At 35.9% G+C, this 25107-nt stretch overlaps 1 protein-coding gene across 1 annotated transcript; it reads right to left on the bottom strand.

The window, feature by feature from the left end:
• Window positions 1-20622: 20622 nt before the first annotated feature.
• LOC127080598 (uncharacterized) lies at window positions 20623-21921 on the bottom strand. The gene has a single exon (XM_051020913.1). The coding sequence runs from the start codon at window positions 21919-21921 to the stop codon at window positions 20623-20625; it is 1299 nt and encodes a 432-aa protein (XP_050876870.1).
• Window positions 21922-25107: the final 3186 nt, after the last annotated feature.

Genomic DNA, 25107 nt, shown 5'->3' with positions numbered 1-25107 from the left:
TTAGAGTTAGCCAACCTGATATGGAGTGTGTCCAAAGCAACCTGACTTCTTTTTGTTGCAGGGAATAATTGTATTAGTTATTGTGGCATGCAAACTGGGGAAAAAAGAAAGAAGAATGGCATGAATGTACCAACTTGAATTGATGATGAAATCTTGCACATGAAATCTAAGCTTTTGAGAAATATGGCCAGGAATGTGAAGGTAGTTACTAAGTGTCCCAACATCTGACCAATTATCCATCCATAGATTGATCTTGCTACCATTTCCAATTTTCCATTTGGTGTTGTTCAAATTTGTGTTGAAGTGAGACTAGATACCACTCCAAATTGAGGAGAAAATATGGTACTTGATGTGTGTGTTTCCTCTAATCACTCTGCTTCTGAGAATGATGGTCCATTGGTCATAAAAGTTAAGCATATCCCAACATAACTTAAGGTTAGTTGCTTCATTAAGATGAGTCAAGGATCTTAAGCCCAGTCCACCAAAGGATATAAGTGAGCATATAATTTTCTAAGAGACTGTTACTAGTTTCTTGTCATGCAAGTTACCAGTCCAATCAAAATTTCTAAAGATTCTATCAACATCTTTTAACAAATAATGTGCCAAGTGTAGACGGTGAGGCAGTAAATAAGCATGCTCTAAAGGACACGTATAGTAAGTTGGATTATTCATGCAAAAGAAAGCATATTGGCCTTCCAAATGGCCAACTTGATTTTTATTTTGTATATAATAGGTTTAAAATGAATCCTTATAGGTTTTCCTTTGAAAATAGGAACTCCTAAATAGAGGAAAGGCAAGTTTCCAATGGTGAAACCAACTAAAGCAGCAATATGAGTCAATCTATATTGTGATATTGAACTTCCATAGATGATCTTCCCTAAGGTTTCTGCATATATTTCATAAAACTTGATAAGCACTTGAATGTTTGTAAATGAGCTTAAGAAAAAGAGCATAACATCATATGCATAAAGAGAGTGGGTGGGAATGTGGTTATTATTCCTGGTGCCTTTGATGAGTTCCAATTATTTGTTATCACACTAGATGAGAAAGACATTTACTAAGCACTTACAAAAGAGGAAAGGTGAAAGTGGATCACCTTATCTGACACCCCTGGAGCAAGAAAATAGTCTTTCCATCTTGCCATTGATTGTGATGGAAAGCTTTGTTGAGTTCCAAATTGTTTGGATCCAGTTGCAAAATATAGAGCAAAAGTCAATTTACTAAGAACCTGAAGCAAAAATTTCCAATCCAAAGCATCAACGACCTTGGCTATGTCAATCTTGACTGCTAGATTTCCATGAAGGGATTTAGGATGTAACATGTTAATTGCTTCTGAGGTGAGGCAGATACAGTCCTTAATATTTCTGTTGTAGACAAAACCTCTTTGTTCTTTAGATATAAAGGTGGGGAGGATTTGAGCTAGTATGTCTGCTATGACCTTGGATATTTTCTTGAATTTGAAGTTGGCCATGGAAACTGGTCTATATTGGCACAAGGTATCAGCATTATTGGCTTTAGGAATGAGCACCACATTGTTAGAGTTCATGTTAGGAAAAATCCAATTGTTGTTGAAGAATTCTATGAAAGAATTGCAAACATTCAAACTAATAATGGCCTAATATTCCTGGAATAAGAAACCTCTATAACCATTAGGACCTAGAGAGTTATCTTTGTTGAGATTGAAGACCGCATCTTTTATTTCATTATGCGAAGGAATTAGGGTTAGCATATTATCAATGTTTTCATTGATGATTTGAGGAATGACTTCATTAATCAATCCATTGTCTTTGGTGGTTGGTGACTTAGTGAACAATTTATTGTAGTAGTCAGTGACATAGTTAGCAATTTTACCATGACCAATTTCAATTGTTGTATCAATTCTCAGATAAGCTATTTTTTTGTATGCCTTGCTTCATTGTTGCTAACTTGTGGAAGAAGATAATGTTTCTATATCCATCCTTATGCCCTTTGATTCTTAACTTTTTCTACCAAAACATTTCTTCCAAGAAAAATGTCTCTTCTAGAAAAAATTTAGCATGCCTTTCACAATTCAACGGGGTTTCAGAGGGCCCCTGGTCATTGAGCTTGGATTTAATGTTATTCATATTGGCATTTGCGACACTGACATGGTCAAGATCATTGACAAAACTAGTTTTACTTCAAATTTTTAATTCCACTTTTAACATTTTAAGCTTAGTGTTTAAAACGTGCATAGGAGAACCAAAATTGTGGGTGATCCAAATATTTTGAATAATTTTGGAGCAATCCATGTGGGAGGCCCATTTTTTTAAGAACTTAAAGTTAGAAGCATACCGAGGTCTTAAGATTAGAAGTCTAAGAGCAGGGGTGATGATCTTATACGAGTATAGTTAGAGTTGAGCAAGAAATAATGGAACAAGAGGATAGCTAAGATTAATTGCAAATTTTCCTATCAAGTCTCTTTTTCAGTGAGATGAGCTTTAAGCCCGCCATTTGTCCAAGTGAACTTGTTTCCTTTGGTTAGTAAGTGGATGAGGTTTAGGGTTTTTGTCCAGTAAAGGAAGTCTTCCATTGGGATTTGGGCATTTTTTTGTGAACCTCTATGCTCATGAGAGCCAATAATGTAGTTGAAATATCCAATAGAACTCCAAGGAAGGTTGAGATTGGACTGTATGTGGGAAAGATTTTTCCACGAGGTTCTTCTTCTAATATAGTTTGTGGATGCATAAACTCCACTGATGGCAAAGGTTTTGTTATTGCTTTAGAAAGAGAAGATGTCTTGTTAGTCATCAAAATTGATCATATTAAGGTTGATGTGGTTATAACAAAAACATAAAAGGTTGGGGAGAAGGTTTGGGCTAAGTTGGTGGTAAAATGTTTCAACCCTGGTTTGTGAAATAAATTAGATGGTAGATCAGTGTGGACCATCTAGGGTTCTGCAATGATGCAAAAATAAAGTTTGTAAGTCTTAATTAAATTTTTGAAAGCCAATCTAGTGAGGGAATTGGATAAACCCATCACATTCCAAAAGAGGCAAACCAGTTTTTTGAGTTGGTAGAACCAACTTTTGAGCTAGTGCCATAAGTGATTTTGTGAATAAAAGCCTTGGATTTTTTTTTCCTTGGGGTCAATTTTGTGAAGGGTCCTTCTAGACTTATGATTGTTTGAAAAGACTATGGTATGTTGACCTTAGTTTCCAAACTATCATTTCCTGGTTACATGTTTTCAAGATTAGCCCATGATTTCTTAAGGAATGTCATATATGTGTTGACCCTGTCAGGAATGGCATACAAGATAGGTTGAGATTGGTTCAACTGGTTGGGAGTGGCTCTTAATTCAATATCTTCTAGATTGTCTAATTGAGTGGCGTCAACGAATTCGGGTCTAAAATATCTCTCATAAACATCATTAGGAGTGGTAATTTCAAGACTTAAATAGTTTGATCTAGTTGCCTCATGTGAATGAGTTGTTTCTGAGCTCATTCACACTTTTACCACCAATTAGATAATTAATTTATTTAACGAGCTAAATTTTGAATTCAAGTTAAATTTATTTAATTAATTTATGAATCAAATTCAACAAGTTAATAATAAAATTAAATCTCAAGTTATTTTTGAATTAGGTTCAACTCATTGCAAGTTATGCATGTGAGTTATTTTTAAAGTTAAATTTTTAGTTGTCTCAATGTTTTAAAATGAAAATTTTCAATTGTTTGTTTGATCGATTTTTTCAGCCTCCTTGTCAAAAACGACGATGCAACGTGGGCACAATATGACCTCGGAATCCTTAAGCTTGCACCTATTTAGAAAATCCATGAGCTCGTCCTCAACCTTGGGAAAAACCACCTTTGTTTGCTCATGGTAATCGGGTTTAACCTCTTTTATGTCCTCGATGATATCAACCATCAACACATCAACATGCTCGACAAAAAGAGCCACCTCAACCTTATGATCAATTTCTTCCTCTGGTCAAGATTTTTGTTTATCAACAAATTTGAGCCTACCATCCTTCAATGTGTTTTGAACAAGGTCCTTAAAAAGCACAGATTGAGAAGTTTTACGGCCTAGGAAGTTATGAAATTTACAAAAACCATTTTTGTTTCTCTATTTTAATAGAGGTGTCTTAAGCCCTTCAGGGATAACAATTTGATCATTAGAGACTAAAAGATCAAAAAAATTGTCACACATAGTTGCATCAAACGTATAAGTTTTTGTGACAACTTTCCCATTTTTTGGTTTAATAATATTTTTCCCATTTGAAGGCTTTAGTAATTTACATACATAGGGAGATTCTGACTTTAGTTCTACCATATTAACCTCATTTTACTCGACAAAGTCATTGTCTGTGTCGGATAAGTTTCTATTTCATCTGTTTTGACGTAGGTTATTTTTTCCTTTTTATGATACTTACTCGACCTGGCCTTTTTAGCTTTCAAACGTTTGACATGTCGAACCCTATCTGCTAATTGGGCCATATCTCTTAAATACTATGAGTCTAAATTTTTCTTGATGGAATAATCACGACCCCTTGTAGCCAACTCTTCTAATTCATGTTCAGGCACCTGGGTGAAGCACATTGGTTTCATTATCCTAAACCTATTTAGGTAATCATCTATGGTTTCATCTACCTTTCACCTTACACTGGCTAATTTCTTGAGGCTAATATTAGATTGGCCCATATAGAACTGTTGATGAAACGCCCTTTCCGGTTGATTCCAATTAAATATGAAATGCTAAGGCAATGTGGTGAACCGCGTAAAAGTGTTCTTTGTAAAATAATTAGGAAAATATTTGATTTTAAAATTCTCATTATTGACTATATCTCATACCTCAATCTGGTACCTAACAACATGCTTGACTGTGGACTCATTAGTGTCACCAATAAACTTGGTGAGTTTGGGGACTTTCCATCCCCTAGGAAGTTCGGTCCACCGGACATATTCCGACAGAGGAGACACATAAGGGGATTTAATAATTCACTCTATATGTTTCTTATGCACCATACAAAAATGATAAAATGACCCTATTTTCCAGAGATGCATCTCCGAATGTGAAGACAAGCCTCCTACAAGATTTTGATGAAGACAACATATCAAGCTCTCCACAATCAAAAGAATGAAAAACGAAGATTACTTCAATTTTGCTCAAGCCTTCATGAATCTAATATAGGTATATGAAACTCTTGACAAAATTCTCCTAGTGCTCATAAGTTTTTATCCTGCATTAAAAATCATCATTCTAAAGTGATTTTTATCATGGTTAATTATTTTAAATAGTGTTTAAAAATTGCATGTGCAAAAGTTTTTAACTTAGAAAATTTTTCAAGATTTTGGACATGTCAATCGATTGATACTACATGACAATCGATTGATCAAACCTTCTGTTTTAAAAAATTTCATGTTTCAAACTTAACCAATCGATTGATGCTTCATGACAATCGATTGATCAATCTTTCTGTTTTAAATTTTTTGTTTTTCAAACATAACCAATCGATTGATGCTTCATGACAATCGATTGATGTTAGTATATTTTTTCTTTTTTAAAGTTATGTCAATCGATTGGTTGAGTATGTCAATCAATTGATGCTGAAAATATTTTGAAAAATCTAAAAAATTATTTCATCATTAATTGCACCATTTCATCATAACTTTCCATGATTAAAGCTTGCATCTTTTCATGATCAATTATCTGATTTCATTTCTAAACATTGTCTTGTTATGATTGAAGGGATGCATTCATACTATAAATAATTTTCATATTTTCATTACAAAATTTTACCTCTTTTCAAAACAATTTGCAAAGTCTCTCTACATTCAATCTTCATCTATTTCTCATATTAAGATACTTTTGGAAAAATAATTTTCATATCGTTTTCTTCAAAAAGTACTCTTGAGCACTTAGAGATTATTTTGCCTTTGAAATTTCATATTGAAAGAGAAGAAGACTCTAATCAATTGATTAAAGTCCTATACAATACAATTAATCAAATATTCATTCAAATACTTTGTAAAATCCTAAGTACCAAGGATTGTTTGGTTTTAGGTGTATTGCTTATAATCCAGGATTGTTGGATATAAGTGTTTAGAAAAGGAAGGATTGTTTTCTTTTCTTGTTAGTTAAGTTTTCAAGAGGATTGTTCTTGATTACTTAGTTAAAGGCTTGTTCTAAGTATCTAACATTATAGTGAAACTCTCTTTCGTGTTGAAAGGGGAGTGGAATACTCTCGATCTGTGAGGGGAACCACTATACATCATGGTGTTCTTTACTTTCCGTACTTTATCACATTTCATCACATAAGCTTCTCAAGAAAAGTAAAATTCAATAAACCGTAGGAAATCCAGAAAATCGTCCAAGTGCCTCATTCACCCCCCTCTAAGGCACTCCTTAAACTTAAATTTGGCATCAGAGCAGGTTATAGGTAACCTGTTTCTAAAAGATCCGCATGGCTTCCGCTAGCACGAATCCGGTTTTTAAAGACGGTGGAAGTAGTAACGAACCACCACTATTCTCTGAAGAATATTTTGATTTTTGGAAAATCCATATGAAGTCACATCTAGAAGCCCAAGGAGAAGGCATATGGGAAGCCGTTGAAGATGGTCCACATAATCCTACAAGTGTGATCAATGGCGTTGGTATTCCAAAGATAAAGAGTTCGTATGATGAAGATGATAAGAAAAAAATCTTAAATGAAAAGAAAGCAATAAACATTCTTCAAAGTGCTTTAAGCATGGATGAGTTCTTCCGCATATCTCAATGCAAGTCGGCAAAAGAAATATGGGACACCTTAGTGGAGACACATGAAGGCACCGCCTAAGTAAAGAGATCAAGGTTGAATACATTAAGTCAAGAATATGAGATGTTTAGAATGCTACCTGGAGAATCCATCGTGGTGCTACAAAAGAGATTCGTTCACTTAGCAAACCACTTGATTGCTCTCGGAAAAACATTTACAAATGACGATCTCAATCTTAAAGTACTAAGATCATTGACTCGAGAGTGGCAACCGAAGGTGACGGCTATCTCCAAAAAGAAAAGTATTTCAACAACGACGTTTGCATCTCTCTTTGGCAAACTTCAAGAACATGAGTTAGAACTTGGTAGGCTTGAGAAACATGAAAGCCAAGAAAAGAAATCTAAAGGGATTGCCTTGAAGGTAGACTCAAAAGAAGATAAAGATGATGACGCATTGGAGGAAGATGAGAATTCCATGCTCCTCGTTAAAAGGCTCGGTAAGTTCTTTAACAAAAACGATAAATCCTTTAACGCTAAAAAGAATAGACATTTCAGGAAAAAGGAGGCCACCACATCTACGCAAGATGTAACATGCTACGAATGTGGAAAGCAAGGCCACATAAAACCGGAATATCCTAAACTCTCAAAGAAAGGAGGATTCAAGAGAAAGAAGGACTTCAAGAACAAAAAGGCATATCTTGCATGGGAGGACAATGAAATTAGTTCTTCATCCGGATCGGATAGCGAGGAATGTGCAAACTTGGCACTAATGGCTTCACATCATTCCGATGATGAAGAAGAGGTTAGTAATAATTTTTCTATTTTTGATGATGATGCACAAGATGCAATTAATGAATTGTTAAATAAGTGCAAAATTCTTTATAAAACTATATCATCTCAAAAGAAACAAATTTCTTCCTTGGAAGAAAAGATTGAAGATTTTGAAAATAAGAAACAAGAGATGATTAGTGAAAAGAAGAATTTTGTATGTCTAGAGTGTGAGTCTCTCTCGTTCCAAATTGTCCAACTTAAAAGAGTCCTTGAAAGGTATGAAAAAGGACAAATTGGTTTGGAAGGGGTTCTTAGCCAACAAAGATACTCAAATGACAAAAGTGGACTTGGTTACTCCAAATTTTCTAAACCAAGTACAAGTAAAACTATATTTGTAAGGCCTAAGGATCAACCTCTAAAAGAAAGATTCAACACACCAAAAGATGTGCATCAACATCCTAAAAAGAAAAAGTTTACAAAGAAAAAGTCTTTTGTTCCTAGATATAAAAGTAATTTTGAACCAACCTATTTTTATTGTGGTATTATTGGCCATACACCTAATGCCTGCTACATTAGAAACTTTAGTGTAGCAAAAGGGCATTATGTTTGGGTTGAGAAAGGTACTAATTATAAAGGATCCAAAGAAATTTGGATACCTAACAAAACTTAACTTTGTTTTGTAGGTATGCTTGAAGGCCACAACAAATCTTTGGTATTTGGATAGTGGGTGCTCCAAGCACATGACCGGTGATGTGCACAAATTTTCAGATCTAAAACTTAAGGCCAAGGGTTATGTTACTTATGGAGATAACAACAAAGGAATAATTCTTGGCATAGGCAAAGTAGGTGCAACAAATTTCATATCCATCGAAGATGTGTTATATGTCGAAGGACTAAAGCACAATCTCTTAAACATAAGCCAACTTTGTGACAAAGGATTCAAAATAAGGTTACAAAAGATGAATGCTTAATCGAAGACGAAGTCACACAAGAGGGAATGCTTATAGGTAAGCGAATTAATAATATTTTCATGATTTCCCTTGACGATGTTTCTTTGAAGGTTAAGTGTCTTGTGGCAAATAACAATGACTCATGGTTATGGCATAAGAGATTTGCTCACATTCACATGGAGCATCTGAATAAGTTAGTAAAACATGACCTTGTCATTGGATTGCCAAATATAAAATTCATCAAAGATAGGCTTTGCGATGCATATCAAAAGGGAAAGCAAACCAAGTCAACTTTCACATCCAAAAATGTGGTGTCCACTTCTAGGCCACTACAACTGTTACACATGGACTTATTTAGTCTATCAAGAACAAGAAGCTTCGAGGTAACTTATATGCTTTAGTTATTGTTGATGATTATTCTAGATATACTTGGACTTTCTTTTTAGTGCAGAAAAGTGATGCATTCAAAGCATTTAAGAAGTATGCAAAACAAATCCAAAATGAGAAACCATTAACAATTGCCTCCATAAGAAGCGATCATGGTGGAGAATTCCAGAATACCTCCTTTGAAGATTTTTGCGAAGATCAAGGAATATTTCACAACTTCTCGGCTCCAAGGACTCCACAACAAAATGGAGTAGTTGAAAGAAAAAATAGGTCATTGGTGGAACTTGCAAGAACAATGCTTAGTGACTCAAATCTTCCTAAGTGCTTTTGGGCAGATGCGGTTAGCACGACATGTTTTGTAAGCAATAGAGTTAACATAAGACCTATCCTAAAGAAGACTCCATATGAACTCTTCAAAGGAAGGAAACCCAACATCTCTTTCTTTCACATCTTTGGGTGCAAGTGCTTTGTCCTAAACAATGACAAAGACAACCTTGGTAAGTTCGACGAAAAATCGGATGAAGGTATTTTTCTTGGTTATTCTCTTACAAGTAAGGCATACAAAATTTATAATAAAAGAATTTTAAATATAGAAGAATCCATGCATGTTAAGTTTGACGAATCTAACCCCTCGAAAGAGGATATTGTTGTTTGTGATGATGATGATGATTTTGTAGAAATTCCTAAAGAAGATACTTCAAACAAGGATCAAGAAGCACCGATTCAACAAGAGTCAAATGGGAATGATCTACCTAAGGAATGGAGAACTCATAGAGATCATCCCATTGACAAAGTAATTGGTGACATTAGTCAAGGTGTTGCTACAAGATTGAATCTCAAGGATGCATGCTTAAACATGGCGTTCGTTTCTCAAATAGAACCTTCCAAAATTGATGAATATCTAGAAGATGATCAATGGATTGTTGCTATGCAAGAAGAATTAAACCAATTCGAGAGAAATCAAGTTCGGGAGCTTGTTCCTAGACCAAGTGGTAAGCACATCATTGGAACAAGATGGGTGTTTAAGAACAAGCTTGATGAGAATGGGATAATTGTTCGAAACAAAGCAAGATTGGTCGCTCAAGGGTACAATCAAGAAGAAGGAATCGACTTTGAAGACACTTTCGCTCTGGTTGCAAGGTTAGAAGCTATTCGTTTATTACTTGCTTACGCATGTTCAATGAATTTTCAGCTTTTTCAAATGGACGTCAAAAGCGCCTTCTTAAACGGCTACATCAACGAAGAAGTCTATGTCAAACAACCCCCGGGCTTTGAAGACTTCAAGCATCCTTCACATGTATACAAATTGAAGAAAGCGCTTTATGGAGTAAAACAAGCACCAAGGGCGTGGTATGATCGTCTAAGCAATTTTCTATGTGAAAAAGGTTTCGAAAAAGGCAAAATAGACAAGACTTTATTTATCAAGAAGACAAAAGGGAATACCTTACTTGTTCAAGTCTACGTAGACGACATAATCTTCGGTTCATCCAACAAAGAACTATGTGAAGAATTTGCGTTGATAATGCAAGGTGAATTTGAAATGTCCATGATGGGAAAGATGAACTACTTCCTTGGATTGCAAATCAAGTAACTAGAAGACGGAATCTTTATCAACCAATCAAAATATTGCAAAGAGCTACTAAAGAGATTTGAAATGGATGGTTGTCTAGAAATGTCAACACCAATGGGCTCTGGAACTTATGTTGATCAAGACGAATCGGGTGTGTCAATTGATATCACGAAGTATCGAGGTATCATTGGCTCTTTACTATATTTGACGGCAAGCCGTCCTAACATCATGTGTTAGCGTGTGTTTATATGCTCGTTTCCAAGCAAATCCAAAGGAGTCACATCTCACAGCGATCAAGAGAATCATGAAGTACCTCAAGGGAACAACCAACGTTGGATTATGGTATCCTAAAGGTAGTGTTTGTAAGTTAATTGGTTATTCTGACGCGGATTATGCAGGTTGTAAAACAGATAGAAAAAGTACTAGTGGGACATGCCACATTCTTGGAAATGCATTAGTTTCGTGGGCTTGCAAGAAACAAGCATGTGTTGCTCTAAGCACGACCGAAGCAGAATACATCGCGGCAGGTAGCTGTTGTGCTCAAATACTCTGGCTTAAGCAACAACTTCGTGACTACGGACTCGATCTTGGATGCATTCCTCTCCTTTGTGACAACACTAGTGCGATAAACATTACAAAAAATCCGGTCATGCACTCAAGAACCAAACACATTGATATTCGATATCATTTTCTTCGTGATCATGTGCTTCAAGGAGATGTCGAAGTCACTTTTGTAGATACTCATAATCAACTGGCCGACATCTTCACAAAACCTCTGGCGCGAGAACCATTCTACAAAATTCGAAGGGAACTTGGGATTCTAGATGAGTGTGATATTTAACTCATCAAATTAACACCAAAATTTAAAAGGTGCACTCTTTCTTTTAATATCTTATAAATAATTATTTATAGCTATTAAAATGTTTTGTTATAAGTGTGCTTGTTTATATGTTAATTTAAGTATTTTTTCAAAAAAAAATTGGTGTCAATCGATTGATGGTAGGGTATCAATCGATTGGTCCATCTTATTTTCTCAAATTTCATTTTACAGAAAGTTGTTATAATCAATTACATGGTTGAGTCAATCGATTGGTTCCATATTTTTTTAATTTTTTAAAATTTGGCTTTAAACCAATCGATTGTTTCTCCCACATCAATCGATTGGTCTGTGTTATTTTTTTCAATGTTTTGTTACAACCAATTGATTGGTCATGAATGTAAATCGATTGATCCTTTGATTTTTTTGTTTTATTTGGTCAAACATGCGAATATTCTCTTCCCATTTTTATTTAATGGCCATGTGATTTACTGATACATTTGTCTTATTATTTTTACTAGTCATTTGTCCTTTCCCTCCTTTTCTCCTATTTTTTCTCCTTTTCCTATTCCCTAGTGACTATCATTTACCAATATATTCTCTATCTTTATGTTACTTCATGTGTGCATTCATTACTGTTAATTTTCTTGGTCCAGCTACCCTGTTTCTCATTACTAATCCACCACCACCATAAAGCCACTTCTATCTATCAACAACTTTCAGCATTCTCATTCTCACGCCTCTACACATCTCTTCAAAGGATTTTGCTTCATCTTTGTTGTCTTTCTTCAAACTCTTTCATGGCATCTCAACTATCACACAAAGGCAAAGGGAAAGGCAAAGCTTCTTCCTCAAGAGGCTCTCTAGATTTATCAAGGATCTTCACTACAAGGCAACAACAAGAAAGGTATGAGACCTTCTTCTTTCAAAAGAAAATCACGAAGCCTAAATATAGCACCTTTGTTACTTTCCCTGAAGAAGTTTTTACCTTTCCTAGTGTCTTTGAGGAGTTAGGCTTATGTAACCTTATTGGCTGCCATTTAGACTTTTACCCTGAACTTGTTAAGGTTTTCTACTCCAATATGGTAAGGAAGAAAGGGAAATTAACATTTGTAGTGAAAGGAGTCCCAATATCCTTAACTGCATCTGATATCTGTGCTATTTTTGAGATCCCTCTTGGTGGCCATAAATTTGTTGGGACACTTGCTCCATGGGAAAACTATAGTAAACATGCCTTTTGCTATAGCTTAAGTCGATTGTCTGAACATCAAATTTATAACAAGAGAAAGAAGAGTAGTGGAGGAGATAACCCGGAACGAGTCTACTGGTCCCCGACAAAAATTTCTATTAATGACATGATGTTACACTATTTTTTGGTATATGTTGTTGTGCCAAGATTTTCAAACCATTGCACCATCACCGATCCAGAATTTTTGCTTCTCTACTCCATCAAGACTAACTTCCATGTCGATTAGGGTCATTCTATCCTATCTCATATGATGTCTCATGATGAGCATGCTGAAGGTCTTCCATATGCTCACCTTTTGACCAAAATTTTCCGACATTTCAATGTTAATCTGGAAAATGAGTTGTGTTTTTCGATGGCAAAACCTTCCTTTATGATTAGCATCAAACAAATCAATCGGAAGATGGGAGTCATTTTTAACCCTCAAACTAATGAGATAAAGTATCTGGATATTAAAGATGAAGAACCGCAAGAAGCCAACAGTGATGATGAGTTCAACCCTCCTACAGACGCTCCACCAGCTCAACCCTCGAATCAAATGATTATGGATTATCTACAGGGCTTTCGCACAGATGTTATGACCGAGATTGGTCATTTATCGTCAAGAATGGATCGGTGGGAGTTATCTCAAACTGGCTTTCAAGGTAGTAGCTATCAAGGTGGCAGTTTTCAGGATAGTGGCTATCCCGGTGGTGGATCAAATGATGGAAACAACAATCCGTAGTTGACTATCTTATGATGCTTATGACTTTGTTCTGTTTGTTATTCTGTTGTTTATTTTTTTTAGTTTCTAACTTGCATGACTTATCTTAACAACTTGTGGTGTAATATCTGAACATCGTTTGTGTGTGTGGTTTAAATGCTTAATTTTTCACTGCCATATTATTATGTCTACTTTTCCCTTCTTTTTGATTATGACAAAGGGGGAGAAGATGTGTGTATATGTGTTGTGCTTGGATTGTTTAATGCAGGGTGAGTTTTGTATGTGATCATCTCTAAGAAGATAGGGGGAGTATGAGTTCAAACTCTATTTGGTTGTCATCATCAAAAAGGGGGAGAATGTGAAGATAAGCCTCCTACAAGGTTTTGATGAAGACAACATATCAAGCTCTCCACAATCAAAAGAATGGAAAAAGAAGATTACTTCAACTTTGCTCAAGCCTTCATGAATCTAATATAGGTATATGAAACTCTTGAAAAAATTCTCCTAGTGCTCATAAGTTTTTATCCTGCATTAAAAATTATCATTCTAAAGTTATTTTTATCATGGTTAATTATTTTAAATAGTGTTTAAAAATTGCATGTGCAAAAGTTTTTAATTTAGAAAAAATTTCAAGATTTTGGACATGTCAATCAATTGATACTACATGACAATCGATTGATCAAACCTTCTGTTTTAAAAATTTTCATGTTTCAAACTGAACCACTCGATTGATGCTTCATGACAATCGATTGATCAATCTTTCTATTTTAAATTTTTCGTTTTTCAAACAGAACCAATCGATTGATGCTTCATGACAATCGATTGATGTTATTATATTTTTTCTTTTTTAAAGTTATGTCAATCGATTGGTTGAGTATGTCAATCGATTGATGCTGGAAATATTTTGAAAAATCTGAAAAATTATTTCATCATTAATTGCACCATTTCATTATAACTTTCCATGATTAAAGCTTGCATCTTTTTATGATCAATTATCTGATTTCATTTCTAAACATTGTCTTGTTATGATTGAAGGGATGCATTCATACTATAAATAATTTTCATATTTTCATTACAAAATTTTACCTCTTTTCAAAACAATTTGCAAAATCTCTCTACATTCAATCTTCATCTATTTCTCATATTAAGATACTTTTGGAAAAGTAATTTTCATATTATTTTCTTCAAAAAGTACTCTTGAGCACTTAGAGATTATTTTGCCTTTGAAATTTCATATTGAAAGAGAAGAAGACTCTAATCAATTGATTAAAGTCTTATACGATACAATTAATCAAATATTCATTCAAATACTTTGTAAAATCCTAAGTACCAAGGATTGTTTGGTTTTAGGTGTATTGCTTATAATCCAGGATTGTTGGATATAAGTGTTTAGAAAAGGAAGGATTGTTTTCTTTTCTTGTTAGTTAAGTTTTCAAGAGGATTGTTCTTGATTACTTAGTTAGAGGCTTGTTCTAAGTATCTAACATTATAGTGAAACTCTTTTACATGTTGAAAGGGGAGTGGAGTACTCTCGATCTGTGAGGGGAACCACTATGCATCGTGGTGTTCTTTACTTTCCGCACTTTACCGCATTTCATCACATAAGCTTCTCAAGAAAAGTAAAATTCAATAAACCGTAGAAAATCCGGAAAATCGTCCAAGTGCCTCATTCACCCCCCCTATAAGGCACTCCTTAAACTTACTCCGAACGCATCAAATACACACGCACCACATGCCATTCTGAGTGGCGTCCTATAAGTTAGGTTTTTTTTATAATTTTGGAGATGCATCTCTAGGATATTTCAAGAAATATATTCATAATTGATCAGTTCAGTAGAAATTCCGAAGATGTGTCTCCGGAAGCTTGGACGGAATTTTGAAATATTTTGTCACCTTTGCATGTCAAATATTTCCAGAGATGCATCTCCAGGATAATCTGATAAAAGTCACAGCTGCATGATCACATAACCATTATTGCCATTGTTATTTTTCTATACAAACCCTCACCAAAAAACCCTTCTCAATCCACTTTTTCACTCCATATCTCAAATATTATGGTTCATCACATCAAAGGGAGCAAAAGAAGTTAGAATTTCAGGTAAAGATCCTTTATTTTACACTACATTGCTCACATTAATCATGTTTTTGTCTAAAAAACATGAGTTTTGTCAGAAAATGTATCTCCGGAACAAGTATGAACTTTTCCGAAGATGCATTTCTGGAAGTAGTTTATGTTCATTTTCAAATTTTGTTTTCAGCAGTGGCTCTTATATACTGTTATGTGTAATTTTTTTCATTATATGGTGCACCCCAATGTTTTCCCCAAACAAGTTATTTATATGAATGTCCAAGTTGTTATTGTGAAGGCGATAGATATTGACAACCAATTTAAAAACGAGCAATAGTTTGAATCTCGTGATCAAATGCTTCAATGGATTCACATGGAGGCCTCAAAACTTGGATTTGGTATGGTTATCAGAAGTTACCATAATGGTTCAGATAGAAGATGCAATTTTGTGACAATGACGTGCGAAATAAGCGGGAAATATAGAACTCCTCTTCGGAATTTTAAAAGAGACGATACAGGTTCAAGGAAATGTGAGTGTCCTTTTAAGGTGTGTGGTTACATGTTGGCTGACAAAAAATGGAGATTTAATCTCATATATGGTTTGCCTAACCATGATTTATGTAAAAAAAATTAGCAAACCATCCTAGTCTGTGTCGGCTCATGCCAAAAGAGAAGGAATATGTTGCTGACATGACATTGAATTTGGTTCAACCAAAAAGTATACTTGTAACATTGAATCTAAAAAGACCTGAAAATATATCAAATATCAAGCAAGTGTATAATATTCGGTACCAAACTAACAAGGAGATTAGGTAACTGAAATGCAACAACTCTTGAAACTATTGGATGACAACAATTATGTGTCTAGGTACCAAACCTGTGAGGATGAAGTTATTGTTAGAGATATATTTTGGACTCATCTTGATTCCATAAAGTTGTTCAACACGTTTCCTATTGTGCTCATACTTGATTCAACCTATAAGACCAACAAGTATAGACTTCCATTATTGGAGATGGTTGGTGTTACCTTAACTGAGAAGACATATTTAGTTGTTTTCATTTCTAGAGAGTGAAAAAAAGAAGAATGTTACTTAGGCCTTAGAGGTGTGTCGAACATTGTTGAAGGACCAAGGTGAGATGCCTAAAGTGATTGTTATCGACCTCGATACCTCCTTGATAAATTAGGTTGCAAAGGTATTTCCTACTTCTAATGCATTACTTTGTAGGTATCACATAACAAAGAATGTGAGAAGTCGGGTCAAACCCGTGGTAGGGACAAAACAGTTAGAGTTTGAAAATGGAAAAATGATAAAGGCGGGTGTGGTTGTGAAAAAAATAATGGATGCATGGAATCGTATAGTAAATTCTTCCATAAATGAACTATATGCCGATTTCGTTATGCATTTTAGGAAAGTGTGTGAAAAGTATCTTGATTTGTTGAAATATGTTGAAAGCACAATTCTTGACTAGGTGAAGGAGAAAATTATTTGTGCATGGACTAATAAGGTTAGACACCTTGGAAATACAAAAACTAACAGAGTTGAGTCTGCCCATGCTACTTTGAAAAATTGGTTGGGAAATAGTAAGGGTGATTTGTGTAGTGATTTGGACTCCTTGAATCAAATGATTCAAAACCAGCATAATGAGATACAAATATCATTTGGTCGGAGCATCACAGTTTTGGAACATATGTTTAAAGACAACAATCTTTATTCTCAGTTAGTCAGCAACATATCTAGAGTGGGTTTGAATTATATTTTCACGAGGCTAAACGAGATGATAATGTAGGTTTCGATAGTGCAAAGTATGGATGCGTAATTGTGAAAACATATGGTCTCCCATGTGCTTATGTTATTGCAAAAAAAGGTCAAACTTGGTAGCCTGATAAGAATGGGTGAGGTTTGCACTCATCGGAAGAGGCTTAGGTTTGATGACAAAAGTGTCATGAAAGAAGGTAAATCAAATATCTCTATTTTGACTGAATGGGAAGTGATATAAGAGATATTTTTGAAAGTCGATGAGAACATGAAACTACACATCAAAGAACAATTGAGGAAGATTTCCTATCCAGAAACCACCGACTTGAAACCACCATCTCAACCGGTAAAAACAAAATATGCTCAGAAGAAAACGAAGCCTACACCGAGTGATAATTCGACTAGACAGTCTCCTTCATATTTTGAACATGTTGACAAAGTTTTTTCCGACTCACCAACTCCAAAATACAAAAAAGTTTTGTCAAAGGAGCTCACATTAGCAAACCGCCTCATATGCCACCTCCACCAAAAATTCTATTCATTGACGAGATGCCCATTTTTATGCACAAATACATCGAGCAGATCGTCAATGTTAAGGGATACGGTAATTGCGGTTATCAAGTAGTTTCAACTTTACTCGGTAAAGAAGATAATCATACATTTGTCTACCATCAAATTATCCAAGAGTTGACGACTCATAAATATTCATACACACGACTATACAGAAAGAAAAAAATTTGACAAAGTTTATGAGTCTCTTGTTCCTTGCCTCAGCAAACCGGCTTTGGAGGCAAAATAGATGCGCTTCTCTAAAATGGGCCACCTTATAGCATATGCGTATGATAGAGTGTCTGTCGATCTGACACAATATGGTTTTTCAGAAACCTTTTTCCCATTGCGCACCTCCCCACCTCAAAATCCAAATGGTCGTATTATATGTATTGGGTGGATTCCAAAATCACATCATTTTGTTCAAGTTTACTTTAAATCAGAATGCCCTATACCACTTACATCACCGGAGTGGACGGCTCATTCAATAACAAAAGTTGAGACTTAGCCGAATCATTTTATGGAAAGGATGCAAGAGTTCGAGAAATTGAGCAACATTGAAAGAGAATCAAATGCATAAAATTCAAAGGGGGTACCACCCATAGATTTAGCCAACAACATATGTTTCGATTCGTTTTAATTTTCTGTTTAGTCAGAAAAATAAGTGTATGTAATTGTGTCTCAATATTAATGAAGTGTAATATATTCAACATTTGTTCATATTGTTTATTAATGCAATTTTGATCTTCCCCATGCAAACATTTGTTCTTTTTTGAAAAAAGGTTTTGTTTCAAAGGTTATGTTTTCAAACCTGTTTAGGAGAGGTTCTAGAGATGCATCTCTGAAACAAGATAATAGGGTGCGAAACTGGAGATATATCACTGGAATTAGCATGCCACTTTTTTAGTGGTCCATATTGATCCATGGCTTCTATAAATTGAGGTGTTTTTGTTTCTTATTTCACACAAATGGAAGATGTCACAAATAAACATTAACTAGTATGTCGCAAATGTCTCATTCTCCAACAGAACTTGAAATTCTGGTATCAGATATGAGATGTCGAAGGTAATGTCATAACATTAATATCTGAACAACAAGTTAAATATAAACAGGATAAAAACAGAGAAACAATTGATAAAGCGACACAAGCAATTCTTAACCCAGTTCGGTGCAAACACACCTACGTCTAGGGGCTACCAAGCCAAGAAGGAAATCCACTAAACAAAATTAGTTCAAAGACTCTTAGTAAACAACTTCAAGTTACAGTCTTTTCACCTAATCTCTACCCGTGTGACTTCTATCTAAGAACTCTTAGATATGAGACCCTACTCATTCCCTCTCAATCACAACAATGATACTAGAACAAATAACACAAAGAAAGAAGACACACTTCAAGGACACATACTTGATCTTGCTTAAAAGCTTCAATCAAGTAAACAAATACACTCATACTTCAAAGCTTAGAGTGGACAAAATTACAACTCAAAACTTAGTCCAATTCACACATCAACCAGATGAATGAATGGATCACAATGCACAAACGTACATTAGGCTAACAACCCTAATACTCACTGACTTCATCGTTCGTCTCTTCTCTGTACTATTACACATGGTTACATGGTCTTTAAATAGAAGCTTTCTGAATGGGCATGGGCAACAAGAAACCTTAATCCTATCTAAGCGTACTCCCTAGGAATTAGTAACAAATCATTCCTCTTTGGGAAATAGAATATTTTGGCTTTAATTACTCCTTTAATAACGCATGCAATCTCCACATAAGCACACAAAGACTTGCATGAAAAGCGCAATAACAAAACACATAACATTTAGACTGAATGTTTTGTATGCACATGTCTTAACATCGGGTCTGACATCTCGAATAAAACCTGCACAACCATATTTAAACAACCTGCAGGAAGCTGATATTACATGTCAAGACAACACGCGTGACATCTTGTGATAACACTAAGTTTTACCAAAATTTACGCCAATACATAGAACCAACAAACTCCCCCTTTGGCAAATTTTGGCTAAAACATACAACAAATCACAAGTTCACAAGAAATTAATCAAAGTATCAGTTCAGCAGCAGAAGTAAGCATACACACATTACTAGCAACAATAACAACTAGTAAACACACAAGCGCTTGTACTCAGAACACACTATCTCCCCCTTCAGCTAGACCACAACAAGCAGAAACCTGTCACACAGACAGAACACAGAGAATCCTTCCCCTGTGCCCAACAAATAAACACCAGAAGGTTCTCCCCCTTTGTATCAGACAAACATCATCTATATCTATAGCTACTTCTCCCCCTTTTTAGCCAAAAGAGACCAAAGAGACAAAATAAATGTCTATTAGTCATTAACCGAAATATCAAAAGTTAAAGGGTTACAAAACCAAGTACATAACCAGCTATAAGCAAGCTGAGAGACAGATCAACAAAGTAATACCAAAATCACGGAAATCCACCAAAATAGCAAAAAAAATCATCAAATCAATAGGGACCAAAGTCAAAGGATCTATTCGGTTGAGCTTGAGCTTGCAGCTTCATCAGCACCAGAAACAGAATTGCCACTTGTCTCATCGTTGTTTACAGACCTCTCACTAGAGGTGTGGGCTTCAGCTTCTTTAGCATATTCAATATTTTCACCTTCAGCCCGCTCCAAGCTTGCAATCAAGGCTTCCAATGATTGTTTTCTAGATGTTGCTACCCTTATCCCTTCACCCAACTCTTTGCGAGTCTCCTTAAGCTCAGTAATTGTTCCAACTTTTGAGGCTGGTCTTTTCATGGCAGATGTCATGACAATATCCTCGACATGACTGCCTTCAAACAGTTTATAGTGCACAGACAGAGCAGGTTTTCTTCTACTAGGTAAGTCATTAGAGCACAGAATACCAGGGTGTTGATTCAAGATAATTCCACAGATCATAGAGGGAAAGGCAACTGGCATCTTAACTGCATTAGTAGATGCATGTTTGATGATTTGTTCAAACATAAATCTACCATAGTCAAATTTCACTTTGGTTCCAACAGCAAAAATAAATCTTCCAAGGGTATTAACAATGGTGGAGATATGGTTGGTAGGGACTCAATTAGAAGCTCCTATTTTGTGCAAGATAACATACTTGACAGTCAACTTCCCAGCAGGAAGATGCTTTTTAATAGGCCAAACGTTCACCTGCCTAGCTGTGATCTCCCTACAGACCTGATTGTCTGTAACTTCTAGTTCTCTTGCACCCTCATTATCTCTGCCTAGAAAATTATTAATAACAGTAGGAGAAAATTTTATACACTCACCCCTCACATACACCTTACAGAATTCCTTGTTATTCTTATCAGAAATGTCCTCAGGAATGTTAACAATAAATTCCTTAACTAAACCTTCATAGCATTGAGAGAACCCAACAACAGTCTTCAATAGCCCATCAGCTTTGATCAGGTCCATGACCTCCTTGACATCAACAACATATTTTCCCAACTCCCTTTCCACAGCTACCCTTCTCTGAATCACAATATTCCACTTTGCAGCTCCATCCTCAAGATGGAAGGAGATGTTATCCAAATGAACAGCAGGGACTTTACCAGGAGACTTCCTAATAGTGGTTTTCTTCACAGGAGAGATGTCAGGGACATCTTCCTCAACATCCTCTTCAAACTCAAAATCATCTCTGAACTTCCTCTTCTTCACTTCAACCTTGCTCCAAGATTTGGAGGGACTAATACCAGCAGTCTTCTTAGCTTTTCTAGCTGACATAAGTTCATCCACAGATCTTCCTTTGCGAGTCTTCATGCGTTTAGCCACACTTGGCTTTAGGTGATGAAGTAAGTTTTCCTCTTGATCATCAGAGTTACCATCCTCTAGATCAATCACAACATTTGCATCATAATGCTTCTTAGAGTGGGAAGCATTGGCAGTTTTAGATGCCACAGATTTTCCTTTTTTAGACACGGTTTGCCCTAGAGAGCACAACCCTTCAACAACCAAGTCCTTCTCAGAACTGGAGGAATCGACATCCTTACCACTATGTTGTTCAACCTCAGGGGAGGGGTACATTTGAGAAAGGGGAGTAGAAACTCCCTTCACAGAGTGTCCTTCATTAAGGATTCTAGTGACTAGGTCTCTTATAACACGGCCAGTATGGTGTATATCTTCCTTAGAATTAGTGGCAGGAGTTGAACCAGAAGGAATACTAGAGGAGTTACCTTGATTGGAGCATGCAGAAGCTGAGGCATCAATGGGTTGGTTCAAATCAATGGCCTCACAGGGAATAACAGAGAGAGGAGCAACATCCAGAATCTCATCATCGGGAATGCCCATGGGAGGAGCATTATCCTTTTGAGTAGACTTAGTGTTTTTAGAAGCAGATGTATCTTGATGTTGTGACATTTTGGATTTTTTCTGAAAAAAATACAGTTGCCCTAGCAGAGGTTTGTGAAGAAGGAGTAGGAAGATGGAAGAGTTGGAGTAGGTAGTGAGGTTATGGAGGTAGCGTGTTGAGACAGAATAGATTGTATTTCCAAAACAAGGTGATGATTTACCATAATGGGGGCGCTTTATTTTAGCCACATAGACACTAATTTGATTACTTTTTCCCTTCCATATTAATTGCTACAAGTCTTCATAAATGCAAATCCCTAATTTTCCTCTCAGGACTTCAAACTGATTTGCATCCAAATCCTTTATAAAAATATCATCTAACTGCATCTCAGTAGCAACATGCTCTAAGACTACAATCTTATCCTCCACAAGTTCTCTAATAAAATGGTGACGTATATCAATAGGATTCTTTGAGATGTTTATGGAACTCATGTTGTCACAGTACAATGTCATGACATCTTGTGAGACATTGTATTCAGTCAACATTTGTTTCATCCACACCAATTGAGAACAACTACTTCCAGCTGTTATGTATCCAACTTCAGCAGTAGACAGAGAAACACAATTTTGCTTCTTACTAAACCAAGATATTAAATTGTTCCCCAGGAAGAAGCATCCTCCTTATGTGTGTTTCCTATCATCAACACTTCCAGCCCAATCAACATCACAATATCCAGACAGAACAGATTCAAATCCATGAGTGTATATCATCCCATAGTCACAAGTGCCATTGACATATTTCAAGATCCTTTTCACTTGGTTTATATGGCTCACCTTTGGTTCATCTTGATATCTAGCACATACACCTACAGCAAAAGCAATGTCAGGTCTGCTTGATGTAAGATATAGCAGACTCCTTATCATGCTTCTGTAGAGACTTTGATCCACACTGACACCACTTTCATCTTTAGACAACTTCAGATGAGTAGGAGCAGGTGTCCTCTTGTGGCTTGCATTCTCCATGCCAAACTTCTTAACAATATTCTTGGCATATTTACTTTGAGATAAAAAGGTAGAATCTTCCATCTGTTTGACTTGCAGGCCAAGAAAATAGGTCAGTTCTCCAACAAGGCTCATTTCAAATTCAGACTGCATTTTCTCAACAAAATGTTGAACCATCTTACTTGAAATCCCACCAAACACAATATCATCCACATAGATCTGAGCAACCATGAGCTTTCCTCCTTCATCTTTGACAAATAAAGTCTTATCAATGCCTCCCTTTCTGTATCCATTATCAATGAGAAACATTGTGAGTCTCTCATACCAAGCTCTAGGAGTTTGTTTCAATCGATAAAGAGCTTTCCTCAACTTATACACATGCTTTAGAATATTTGGGTCTATGAATCCCTTTGGTTGTTCAACATATACTTCCTCATTCAAGTAGCCATTTAAGAAGGCACTTTTCACATCCATTTGGAACAGTTTAAACTTTAGAAGACATGCCACTCCTAACAATAATCTAATGGACTCCAGGCGAGCTACAAGATCAAATGTTTCATCAAATTCAACTCCTTCAACTTGAGTGTATCCTTGTGCTATCAATCTTTCTTTATTTTTAGTAACCACACCTTTTTCATCAGATTTATTCTTGTAAACCCACTTTGTCCCAATAACATTTATTCCTTCAGGTCTTGGAACCAATTCCCATACTTCATTTCTCTTAAATTGGCCTAACTCTTCCTGCATGGCATTGATCCAGAATTCATCGTATAAGGCTTCTTTAACATTTTTAGGCTCAATCTTGGACACAAAACAGGCATGTGAGATCACTTCCCTTGATCTAGTGGTGACCCCTTTATTTGGGTCTCCTATAATGAGATCTTTAAGATGATCCTTCTGAATTCTGATAGAGGGTCCCTTATTTACTTGATCAGCTTCAGGTTCAGCTTGAGTGGACTCACTCTCACTACTTTTGTCCAGGAGTTCAGTTGGGGCATCATTCCGAAATGTTTCAACATCGTCTGTGACATCAGTCTCTTGATCATCAACAACAACATTGATAGATTCCATCATAACTTTTATTCTGGAATTAAAAACTCTAAAGGCTATGCTGCTTGTTGAGTAGCCCAGAAATATTCCTTCATCACTCTTCGGGTCCATTTTCCTTCTTTGTTCACGATCAGCCAGGATATATCATTTACTACCAAACACATGGAAGTATTTGATAGTAGGTCTTCTTCCCTTCCAGACTTCATATAAAGTGGTTGAGGTCCCTTTTCTCAAGGTTACTCTGTTGTGAACATAACAGGTCGTGTTCATAGCTTCGACCCAGAAGTGGTAAGGCAACTTCTTAGCATGAATCATAGCTCTAGCAGATTCTTGGAGAGTTCTATTTTTCCTTTCCACCATACCATTTTGCTGAGGGGTAATGGGAGAAGAGAACTCATGACCAATCCCTTCAGATGAACAGAATTCAACAAATTTACTGTTCTTAAATTCTTTCCCATTATCACTTCTGATTCTGATAACATGACTCTCTCTTTCTCTTTGAAGTCTTTGGCAAAGGTCTTTGAACACATCAAACACATCAGATTTTTCCCTTATAAAATTCACCTAGGTATATCTGGAGAAGTCGTCCACCACAACATAAGCATACCTTTTCCCACCAAGACTTTCCACCTGCATAGGTCCCATCAAGTCCATGTGGAGAAGTTCCAGCACTTTAGATGTGGTGTCATGTTTGATCTTCTGATGTGACATATTTGTCTACTTTCCAATTTGACATTCACCACATACTCTTCCTTCTTCAATCTTTAATTTTGGGATTCCTCTGATAGCTTCAATAAATATGATCCTCTTCATTCCTTTAAGATGCAGATGACCCAGTTTTTGATGCCATAGTTTCACTTCTTCTTCTTTAGCTAGAGCACATATTGATGAATAATTGGTTTCTTAAGGAATCCACATATAGCAGTTGTCCTTAGATCTGACCCCTCTCATGGTCACCTCATTTTTTTCATTAGTAATCAAGCATCCAGTTGTCCTTAGATCTAACTCCTCTCATGATCCACATATAGCAATTTCAAGGATATTCATATGGAAGTCATGAATACTTTCATCTTCTTTCATCCTCAAATTCTCAAACTTAGTAGTAAGCAGCTGCAATCTAGACATTTTCACTCTAGAGGTACCTTCATGAGTGGTTTTGAGAATATTCCAAGTGTCATACCCCAATTTTGTCCGGGTAAGAAA

This window comes from Lathyrus oleraceus, chromosome 5, assembly GCF_024323335.1.
Source record: "Lathyrus oleraceus cultivar Zhongwan6 chromosome 5, CAAS_Psat_ZW6_1.0, whole genome shotgun sequence".
NCBI classification, from domain to species: domain Eukaryota; kingdom Viridiplantae; phylum Streptophyta; class Magnoliopsida; order Fabales; family Fabaceae; genus Lathyrus; species Lathyrus oleraceus.
This window is presented reverse-complemented; position numbering and strand designations above follow the sequence as displayed.